Consider the following 10,924-nt stretch of genomic DNA (forward strand, 5'->3'; position numbering starts at 1 on the left):
CTAAAATCCGGGACTGCGCCTAAAATCCGGGACTTTGCCTAAAATCCAGGACTTTGCCTAAAATCCGGGACTGCGCCTAAAATCCAGGACTGCGCCTAAAATCCGGGACAGTCCTGCTGCCTCTGGGGGAGGTATATAATATATGGTCTGCAGAGTGGTATGTTCTTATGCTTATTTTTCTGCTTCCGCACCTCATCTTCAAGGACGGACTGTTCACTTGCTGGACTTATAACCTGACACCGGTGACAGCTGATCGGTGGGCGTTCTGGGTGTCAGACCCCGGCTGATCACCTATACTAAAGGATAGGTCATCAATGATAAAGTAGTGGACATCCTCTTTAATGCTGCTGTCAATTCCTAACAGTGACATTTTAGGTCGTAGCGCATCCATTTGTGCACCCATCACCCCCCTAACGCGGGATCGTAAGGGGCGTACCAATGGATTGCCGTAGCAACCGGGAGTTTGGTGAAAAGCCCATGTCACCATCATGTTGGTAGGTAATAAGCCCACCCATGGGCCGGACATCATAGGAGACAATGATTTGTGCTGTATACTGCAGTACCAGGGCTGTGGAGTCTTTAAGCCAAACCTCCAGCTCCGACTCCTCAATTTCCATGACACCGAGTCTGTCTCCACGACTCCAACTGTCTGGGTTGTGGAGTCTTTAAGCCAAACCTCCGACTCCTCAATTTCCATGACACCAAGTCCACCAAAATGGGCTCCGACTCCACAGCCCTGTGCAGTACTGACGTAAAAAGCGATCAAACAATCTCAGGGTCAAGTCTCCCATTGGAAGAGGGAAGGAAATTCAGTAGACTGCAAAGTAAAAAAAAAACCAAAAAAACAGAAACGCAAAAAAAAACAAGGTTGTGAAGGGGTTAAAAAAAAAAAACCTGATAAAAATTCAAATGATTCAAAATAAAGAAATTAATAACTACATTAAAGATCTGATCTAACAAAATAAAAAATTAATTAACACCGAAAAGGAAAAAAAAAATCTGAAGGCCAAAATTCCTCCTGTTTTTTGCGGTTCCCCCCCCCCCCCCCAGTTTCAGTACGTTACATATTATAGTGAAGGGAATTTTCCAAAACCTCAAACAAACGACAGCGATGGACAAATAAGAAGTTCCGACTCTTGGAAGAAGGGGAGAAAAAAAACGGAAGCGCCAACATGACCACTGGCTCCAATGGGAAGAGGTCGCTCACTTTACGTAACTTTTTTTTTAACTTAAATACATGTAAATAGGGTTAAAAACATTTTTTTTTTTTTGCAATTGGGCTTTCTCACAAAATTTGCACCGTCTCCTGCCTCCTATAGCTGCTGTGCTGCACTGTCTATGGCTGGCTGCTGAATGAGTCAACTGAGAATCTATCGGCGAGCTCCTGGCTAACTCTTCTGACTTTTTCTTTTTTTTTAAACTCTGTTGCAAAAAAAAAAATAGCAAAAATTATTTTTGTCCTCAAATACATGCATTACAAAAATAATACAAAATAAAAAAAATCATTAAATTCTCCCCCCCTTGCTGTACAATATCAGCTAAGTGCTAGCACAACCAACCCTTGTCTTACCGATATGTCACTAGGCCCTACACTGAATTCATTGGTTAATCCAAGAGTCAATCAACATAGCAGGAGCTCTGATTGGCTCAGCTTCCAGACAGCATGCGTCTACGCTGCTCGCTATCTGATTGGCTTCCGGTCATGGCAACTAGTTTGTGATTGGTTGTTCGGCGTTGTGCGGCTAAATCGCTTCTGCGCCTGCGTGAAAGAGAACGTGTAGCTCCTGAGACCTGCGCCATGAATATCCGGAACGCACGGGTAACCGGGGGTACATTTATCATGCTTGGTGCTGGGGCTCAGCCTGGAGACGTGGGTTCTTTCGGAAGAAATGGCTGTCACTTACCGAGCGGGTGACTTTGTAGTTGGGGTGAGGGGATTATGGCTGAATTTCCCATGATGCTTTGGGCTGGGTGTTGTGATGGGAAGGGAAGGGCTTTTTGGCATTTGTAGTCCCCCCCCCCCCCCCCCCGTAGATGGCCTTATAGGAGGACAGGGGAAGAATCAAGGGCTGATTCCCAGCATGCACTGCGGCCTGTGATGACGTCACCAGGCAAGTGCATGAAGGGCAATTCCACAGTGACCAGTGAGCATGAAGGGGCGGCCATGGCCGTTCGGCGCTGCGGGCCTTCGTTGTTTTGGTCCCATTCACTTTAATGGGGATGAACCGCAGTTGTCTGACAGGGGGTTGCAGCCCCGGAGCCCCTCAGGTGTCGGGGTCTGTGTACATTCAGTAAAGGAGCCGTCCACATCTTTATCATTGACTGCCTCCCCCCAGTATCGGGTACTTGGGGGTCCGTATCGCTCACTGTGGTACTTTCCATCACTAATTGCTTTACCCCCGTTTTTCCGCAGCCCGAGGACCTGATGAATATGCAGCACTGCAATCTGCTGTGCCTGCCGGAGAACTATCAGATGAAGTACTACTTCTACCACGGACTGTCCTGGCCGCAGGTGCGTGGAGTAACGCTGCAGACAAGCCGCACTTTCCCTTGTCGGGTGTAACCTTGTTCCATGGTGGACGGGTCTGGAACGGCTTGGCGGGGGTCCGATGCTCGGAGCCGCAGCGATCTACAGTACAGGGAACTGTTAGCCCCAACAGGACTCTATGGAACAGACGGAAAAAGCCGATCGCTGAGCTCAGAAGCCCCACAGATAATAACGGACCTGTGTATATAGTAATTTATGGGAAGAAATCAGCCCCATGTAAATATGGCTTTGCCTGACAAAGTTTGGATTGTTCTTTATAGAACGTGTCCTATAAGGTGGGGGGGATAGTAAGCGTCTCCTCTATACAGAGCCTTGGGATACTCGGATTTTTTTTTTTCCTTTTATTTCATTATTATGAGCGATCCCAGATTTTTCCCGCTTGTAACGTTTCTCTTATTCTTCTCCCCCCCTCGCAGTTGTCGTACATCGCCGAAGATGAAAACGGAAAAATTGTTGGTTATGTCCTGGCAAAAATGTGAGTTTTACCTGCAGATATTACACGTGGAGTTCTGATCATATTTGCTTTTATCACCTAAAGGGTTTTTTGTTCTCGAGGAGGGTAAGAAAGGCACAGGGTTAAAAAATAAATAAGTAAAAATAAACTGCATCTGGGGAACAAGGCTTTTCCAAAACTATAGTTATCAACTAAGCTTCAGGAGAGGTGATGAATGTGTGCTGGGACCCCCCCCTAACCACCAGAACAAGGGCCCAAAGCCCACTTTTTAGACAAGTTTGAATAGAGTGACTGTGACGAATCCGCACTGCTGCTTTATTAATCTATACTAGATGGAGGCCGGATGCTATCGCATCGGGAGGGCGGTAATGTCAGGATGGGGGCAGGCTTTGCAGCATTGAGAATCCCTGCCCCCATGTGCGCAGCCCCACTCTCCACTCACCGTCCCACTTTGTCCCTCCAAAGCCCAGGTCTCCACCGGCACGGCACAGTGGATTGTGGAATTCTAGGACGTGCAGACGGAAGTGAATGACAGACAATTTAAGGCAATCATATAAATAGATGGGAGTGGCGGAGATAGAAGAATACAGTACCCAGCTATCTGCTGCAGACACCTAGTCAGTGAATGGAGCGCCACTGTGGACTGGTGGAGATAGCTGGGTACTGCGCTCTTCTGTCTGCACCAGACACCTAGTGAATGTAATGTCACTGTGGACTGATGGAGATAGCTGGGTACTGCGCTCTTCTATCTGCTCCTGACATATGGTCAGTGAATGTTGCACCACTGTGGACTGATGGAGATAGCTGGGTACTGCGCTCTTCTATCTGCACCAGACTCAGGCTGCCGTCACACTAGCAGTATTTGGTCAGTATTTTACATCAGTATTTGTAGCCAAAACCAGGAGTGGAATAAATAGAGGAAAAGTATAATAGAAACATATGCACCACTTCTGTATTTATCAGCCACTCCTGGTTTTGGCTACAAATACTGATGTAAAATACTGACCAAATAATGATAGTGTGAAGGCAGCCTCATAGTCAGTGAGTGGAGCGCCACTGCGGACTGATGGAGATAGCTGGGTACTGCGCTCTTCTGTCTGCACCAGACACATAGTCAGTCAATGGAGCGCCACTTCACATCACTGCTTCCAAAGCCTTCTCATAAAGGCATCTACTTTTTGGGATGCAGTACTCTGTTGCTACCAGTGAGGACGCTTGCTCTGAGATCTTTACATATAATAATAATCTTTATTTTTATATAGTGCTAACATATTCCGCAGCGCTTTACAGGTTGCACACATTATCGTCACTGTCCCCGATTGGGCTCACAATCTAAATTCCCTATCAGTATGTCTTTGGACTGTGGGAGGAAACCGGAGAACCCGGAGGAAACCCACGCAAACATGGAAAGAACATACAAACTCTTTGCAGATGTTGTCCTGGGTGGGATTTGAGCCCAGGACCCCAGAGAGGATCCCTTTAACTGTAATTTTATATTGGGATAGAGATTCTAGACCTGAATCTGAAACAATTCCTGATGCTTTATCTCTTCTCTTGTGCAGGGAGGAAGATCCAGATGATGTCCCTCACGGCCATATCACCTCATTAGTAAGTGAACCTTTTTGTTAGTCATGTCTGCACATTAGTCTGAAATTTTAAAGTGGTTTGGCCACTACTTGTATATTGATGATCTATCTATAGGATAAGGGCATACATTTCAGATTGGTGTGGTGCCATCATCCCCTCCGGTCAGCTGTTTTCAGCCAGAAATAATCGGGGTACAGATCCGGAACCGTGCGGCTGCATACCCTGTGCCGGGTTCTGCATCTCGGCACCTATGCATTGCCATAGAAGCTGAGCCGCAGTGCCCGAGGACGGATTCTGCAGACTGCACCGAGCCGAGCTGTTCTTACTGAATGGCCACATAGAATCTATGTAGAAATGGATCCACACAAAAGACACTTCAAATGTTCTTTGATGCGGTTTTGCTTCAAAATCCATGTAAAATAAACTCTTGTGTGAACAGTCCCTTATAGCTGGTCATCAGTGTCCCAGTGGTGGACGTCCCCTCGGTTGTATGGGACAGATGTGCTAATCAGTGGTTGCCTTTGCCCAGGCTGTTAAGCGCTCACACAGAAGACTCGGGCTGGCTCAGAAGCTGATGGACCAGGCATCCAGAGCAATGATCGAAAACTTCAACGCCAAATATGTGTCTTTACATGTGCGGAAAAGGTAAGATACGGGGGAATTTTGTGATTTCTTCACCTCCAAAGAAAATATCAGTGGGGGGGGGTGTTGTCGGAAAAAAAAAACGCCATAGCCAATGGAGAAGTATTGGTGCGTTGTGTATGGTGTCTCGCCATAAGAGTCGGAGGCTGGAGGGTTTTGTGCCCATTTCAACTCTTTGTGATTTCACTTTACAGCAATCGGGCGGCTCTGCATTTATATTCCAACACATTGAATTTCCAGTAAGTACTTCTTTTTATTATCCAAAAAATCTTCCTAGATCGAATACTGGAGCTGAAAACGGCCACAGGAGCGGATTCGGCCAATTCCAAGCCCCCTATTGAAATCTGTATGAAAAGTGGCTTAAAGCAGTTTTCCAGGTTCCAGCTGTAATTTTTTCATTTTTTTAAATCTATATATTTCTGCTTTATTCTTCCTCCCTGGGTCAATCACTGAGTCCTCTACAGTGAAGATGTCATGTCCACAGCGCTGCTGCCAGTCATTGATTTCAGCAGCTCTGAGAGACTCGTGCCGCCTACGTGCGCAGAGTCCCCCTGAGCTCACTGGCTTACAATAACACACTGAGGGCAGTGGTGCTGGACCTGGGGAGAGTGTGAAAACCACAATTTGCTTGCTTTTTTTATGGATTGCAGCTGGGAGATGTTTTCTGAAACCTGAAGACCCCTTTAGCCCTTTTTTTTAAAGCAATAGAACAGGACAAACTTGCGCTGCCCATCTCAACAGTTTGGAAATGGCCAAAACCCGCTCATTTGACTTTTTTCAGCGTCTGCATTCAACGCTTTGCAGACATACCTGGGGTATACCGATAATGTGAGGTTGGTCTGACCACTGGGAGCTCTGCCAATCCCAAGAATGACAGTGGCCCCCTCCGCAGGGGAGTTGTAATATTACACGTGGTCCTTTCTAATAGGGTGCAGGGGCCGTTTTCTGGAGGCTTATGCAATTCACCTAGCGTCTGTATTTCTGTACAGAATCAGTGAAGTGGAGCCCAAGTACTACGCTGATGGTGAAGATGCGTACGCCATGAAGCGGGATCTGACCCAGATGGCTGAAGAGGTGAGGCGGTGGGCTGCGTCAGAGTATGGGATGTGGAATTGTACATCGGGGCTTTTAGCACTAGAGCCTTGAATTCCTATCATGAGACATGCGTGTCCGCATCCAATACAGTGCGACTATTACCCCGTATCATAGTCAAGAGCTGTAGTCGTAATTCTGCTGAATGTCGTTGCCATCAGACTTATCCCTAACAACTTTACCTAGGGGCTGCTCATTCCTCCTACATCAGATAACGATGCAACGCCCGGTGTAAAGACTCTCCACGGGACAAATTGTCAGCAGCCAATCAGGTAGTAAGGAATTCTGGGAGATTTTAGCTCTGAAGCCTTCAGAATTATTACTGCAGCTGAAAATAAGTAATGCTGCATATTTACACAGTTATTTTGTAGATGTTCATTCTGTCTGTCAATAATGGTTTGGGCTGTCTCATCCTGTTAAATGGGTAAAACTGCTAAGTGCTCGTTAAAACAAATAGTTTTGACAATTTAACTGCGCTTAAAAATTCTCTCTGTTCTCAAGAAAGGAGAGATTTTTAATTTTACTGCTCGTTCCTCCTAGGTTACTGGCCACCACGTCAGTCTGACGTCAGAGGTGGACACTTTCCTAGGCTAGGTGCGAGGCTCAATCTGGCCAGCTGTCATTTCCCCGCTCTTCTCCAATTCTGCCCCTGAGATTGCACAATTGTCCGTCATCAGGAGCACACCACTCCCCTGCCTCTCAGGCTGCTGGTCCGAATTGTTCATCATCAGGAGCACACCGCTCCCCTGCCTCTAATCCTGCTGGCCTGAACTGTCCATCTTCACGAGCACACCGCTCCCCTGCCTCATGCTGCTGGCCTGAACTATCCATAGTCACGAGCACACAGCTCTCTGCCTCATGCTGCTGGCCTGAACTGTCCATAGTCACGAGAACACCGCTCCCCTGCCTCTCATGCTGCTGGCTCAAACTGTCCATCAGGAGCACACCGCTCCCCTGCCTCATGCTGCTGGCCGGAACTGTCCATCATCAGGAGCACACCGCTCCCCTGCCTCTTGTGCTGCTTGCCCGAACTGTCCATCATCAGGAGCACACCGCTCCCTTGCCTCTCGTGCTGCTTGCCCGAACTGTCCATCAGGAGCACACCGCTCCCCTGCCTCTCGTGCTGCTTGCCCGAACTGTCCATCATGAGGAGCACACCGCTCCCCTGCCTCTCATGCTGCTTGCCCGAACTGTCCATCAGGAGCACACCACTCCCCTGCCTCTCGTGCTGCTGGTCCGAACTGTCCATCATCAGGAACACACTGACCCTCCCAGGAAAGAAAGGAGGCAGATGAGCAGTGCGTTCCTGACGATAGGAGATGTGATTGCTATTTTAATGGGAAGTATTCACCTGACCTAGGTGCATGCATATGGGAAGGTTTGTTAAAGCTTCAAGAAGATCTTACTGTAATTGTCTTGGACACTTCATTGGGAGACGCAGGAAAAGCAGCTACTTGACTGTAAGCTAAACTGACTAGCTTTGTGTTGGCAAGCTTGGTGTAGCCTGTTGGGGAGGAGTTGACTTTTCTTAAAGGGGTTATCCATGTTTGCCCCAAATCTGTGACTTCAGACTTGTGAATCCACACAGCGAACTTTGGCAGAATTCTCCGGCACTTGGAGAAGACGGTTATGTGACTGCAACTATGACATCTGCCTATTCCCGTCCACATTCCAACTAGACATGCGCACTTCTAGTCGAAATGTGTCCGAGAGTATGCAATATCTTTGCAATCACCGTTGCCTCCCAGTACTGTAGAATCCTGACAGCATGCAATGTGGGAATGCGCAAGTCTGCCGTCGCATAGTGACTGCAGATTTTGAAGACAAACATGGACAACGCCTTTTGAAGAAGTATTTTAAGTGTCATCCTCCAGGTAGCAGCAGATGTTTATGGTTTCCTGTATCACTCATACATAGTAACATAGTAACATAGTTAGTAAGGCCGAAAAAAGACATTTGTCCATCCAGTTCAGCCTATATTCCATCATAATAAATCCCCAGATCTACGTCCTTCTACAGAACCTAATAATTGTATGATACAATATTGTTCTGCTCCAGGAAGACATCCAGGCCTCTCTTGAACCCCTCGACTGAGTTCGCCATCACCACCTCCTCAGGCAAGCAATTCCAGATTCTCACTGCCCTAACAGTAAAGAATCCTCTTCTATGTTGGTGGAAAAACCTTCTCTCCTCCAGACGCAAAGAATGCCCCCTTGTGCCCGTCACCTTCCTTGGTATAAACAGATCCTCAGCGAGATATTTGTATTGTCCCCTTATATACTTATACATGGTTATTAGATCGCCCCTCAGTCGTCTTTTTTCTAGACTAAATAATCCTAATTTCGCTAATCTATCTGGGTATTGTAGTTCTCCCATCCCCTTTATTAATTTTGTTGCCCTCCTTTGTACTCTCTCTAGTTCCATTATATCCTTCCTGAGCACCGGTGCCCAAAACTGGACACAGTACTCCATGTGCGGTCTAACTAGGGATTTGTACAGAGGCAGTATAATGCTCTCATCATGTGTATCCAGACCTCTTTTAATGCACCCCATGATCCTGTTTGCCTTGGCAGCTGCTGCCTGGCACTGGCTGCTCCAGGTAAGTTTATCATTAACTAGGATCCCCAAGTCCTTCTCCCTGTCAGATTTACCCAGTGGTTTCCCGTTCAGTGTGTAATGGTGATATTGATTCCCTCTTCCCATGTGTATAACCTTACATTTATCTTACCTTACACTTACCTTACACTCAATGAAAACTCCGAGAAAGATTTTACGGTGAGTACCAAAAATCCTCTTTTCACCTTAGAAAGTGATGGCATTTGAAATAGTCTCTGTGTGCAGAGTGTGGCTGGACGCAGCACCTAAGAAAATGTTTAGGTCGGACCTCCAGCAATCGATAAATGATCATCGCTTACTAAGTAACATGAGATGCTGCATCATACAGCGACCTTTGAAGTCAGTGGTGGTCCGGGTAATACATTGTGGGGGCGCGGAAGCCATTAGATGTCTCTGTATGTAGCAGATAGTAGATGAATCATTTCATCATTTTCTGTCTTTACAGCAACTGAGGAAACAGATGGAGCTGAGGGATAAAAGTCGGCCACAGCCGCTGAGCTCCATACAGAATAAATCCGACAATCGATCTGGGCACGTGGGCGACTGCTGCCGCGATGAGAAGTGTCTGAGCAACACCGGCAAGCGCGACGGTACCGAGGACAGCGGCGACAGCAAAGATGTCAGCGAAGTCAGCGAGGCCACAGAGAGTACCGACGTGAAGGACAGCTCCGAGGCTTCAGACTCTGCCTCCTAGGGGCGACGTCCGCACATTGGGGCTCCCACCCACCTGCAGTTTACTTCCTGCACTTGCTCTGCTTCTACGTTTCAATCCTTCCCAGCTCTCCATAACGTGAACATAATTGACTCGAAACCATGGCCCAAAACCAAGACAGATCTGTAAATACTAAAAGATATTAAAGTCTCTGATCCGATAACGTCGCAGTTTCTGAATAGCGCCAGATTCCATTTTCTCACGGAGAATTTAAGGGTAACTCCATGTTTATGCATCTGCTTACAATTTGAGCATTTAGTTTTATTTTGCTTTTGAGCACTTTTATATCTGTTCAGTCTGATCAGTGGGTTTGTCTGGGTAGTCCTTGGAAACAGACAGCAGATCAGCTCCTGCGCGCTGTCAGACACGTGACCGAACAGCATTTATGCCGCCGGTTACAGGGAAATTGGCAGATTTAGAATTTGGGTTTGAATGGAGGAGAAAACATGGTGCAGCTAAAACACGGAAAATTGAAGCGTTTTCACCTAAGCAGTAGAAGTTTGTGCAAAGTGGAGTGCCTCTTTAAATATTAAAGTGTCCATAAAGATGCATGTAAATATAGGTTAGTGAATGTTAAAACCCCCATGATTTTTTTTTTTTTCCCTACAATGTTATGAAAAAATACAAAAGGATAAATACCAATGCAATGCTGCTCCTGTGCCCCTCTGATATGACGTGACCGCTGCAGCCAGTCACTGGTTTTTATTGTGTCAATACATCATCACTACAAAGAGCTCGGGGAGCCTTGGACAAAGACGGCACATTGGCTGCTGGGGGATTGGTAATAATATGATTGGAAAACTCCTTTAAGGTAAAATTTAACAGCGACCGAAAACATTTGTGTAACGCTGCGGCCATTGACCGTCAGGACACATAGTCGCCAGTGTCTTTACACATTTCTCCCTGCCTGCTTCCCCATGAATGTACACATATGGGGGGAGACCTGTCAGTCACGTAGAGCGGGGAGATCCGTTCTGGGTCGGGGCAAGACCAGTGGTCTCTCTCTATAGTCTGGGCTGGTGTGGCATTTTGGGGTAAATTTTACCTGGCTGCAATGTCTCTGGTTCATGCGGGCCGTAGGTCAGGCAGCATGAACAGGTTCCCTTTAAAGCCTCATTCACACTTCATGGTTTTTTGTCTTTTTTTACTGTTTACGATAAAAGCATCAGTATGTTGGATCTGATTTTCATCTATGTTTCAGTTTTTGACATCACTGTGGCATCTGTTGTTCTCATGCAGAAGAAAAAATATATATATATTTCCCATTAAACAG

The 10,924-nt window shown here is 46.7% G+C and overlaps 1 protein-coding gene across 3 annotated transcripts; it reads left to right on the top strand.

The window, feature by feature from the left end:
- Positions 1-1,734: 1,734 nt before the first annotated feature.
- Positions 1,735-9,814, top strand: NAA10 (N-alpha-acetyltransferase 10, NatA catalytic subunit). Of its 3 annotated transcripts, XM_069748417.1 has the most exons (9): positions 1,843-1,928; positions 2,414-2,512; positions 2,965-3,023; positions 4,565-4,610; positions 5,119-5,234; positions 5,426-5,470; positions 6,221-6,305; positions 6,510-6,595; positions 9,385-9,527. In XM_069748417.1, exons 1-9 carry the CDS (start codon positions 1,890-1,892, stop codon positions 9,389-9,391), a joined length of 582 nt encoding a protein of 193 aa, XP_069604518.1. In that variant the 5' UTR covers positions 1,843-1,889; the 3' UTR covers positions 9,392-9,527. The 3 variants fall into 3 exon arrangements, with proteins under 3 accessions (XP_069604519.1, XP_069604517.1, XP_069604518.1); XM_069748418.1 differs by lacking the exons at positions 1,843-1,928; positions 6,510-6,595 and adding an exon at positions 1,735-1,819 and having other exon boundaries at positions 9,385-9,814; XM_069748416.1 differs by lacking the exon at positions 6,510-6,595 and having other exon boundaries at positions 1,787-1,928; positions 9,385-9,814.
- The last annotated feature ends 1,110 nt before the right edge of the window (positions 9,815-10,924 follow it).

Source organism: Ranitomeya imitator, chromosome 2 (genome assembly GCF_032444005.1).
Source record: "Ranitomeya imitator isolate aRanImi1 chromosome 2, aRanImi1.pri, whole genome shotgun sequence".
Taxonomy (NCBI): domain Eukaryota; kingdom Metazoa; phylum Chordata; class Amphibia; order Anura; family Dendrobatidae; genus Ranitomeya; species Ranitomeya imitator.

Excerpts from the sequence above, each read along its gene's own strand:
- NAA10 (XM_069748416.1), top strand. The coding sequence starts at position 1,890 with ATGGCTGTCACTTACCGAGCGGGTGACTTTGTAGTTGGG. Across the intron at positions 1,929-2,413 it reads CGGGTGACTTTGTAGTTGGG|CCCGAGGACCTGATGAATAT; the intron begins GTGAGGGGATTA and ends GTTTTTCCGCAG. Across the intron at positions 3,024-4,564 it reads GGTTATGTCCTGGCAAAAAT|GGAGGAAGATCCAGATGATG; the intron begins GTGAGTTTTACC and ends TCTCTTGTGCAG.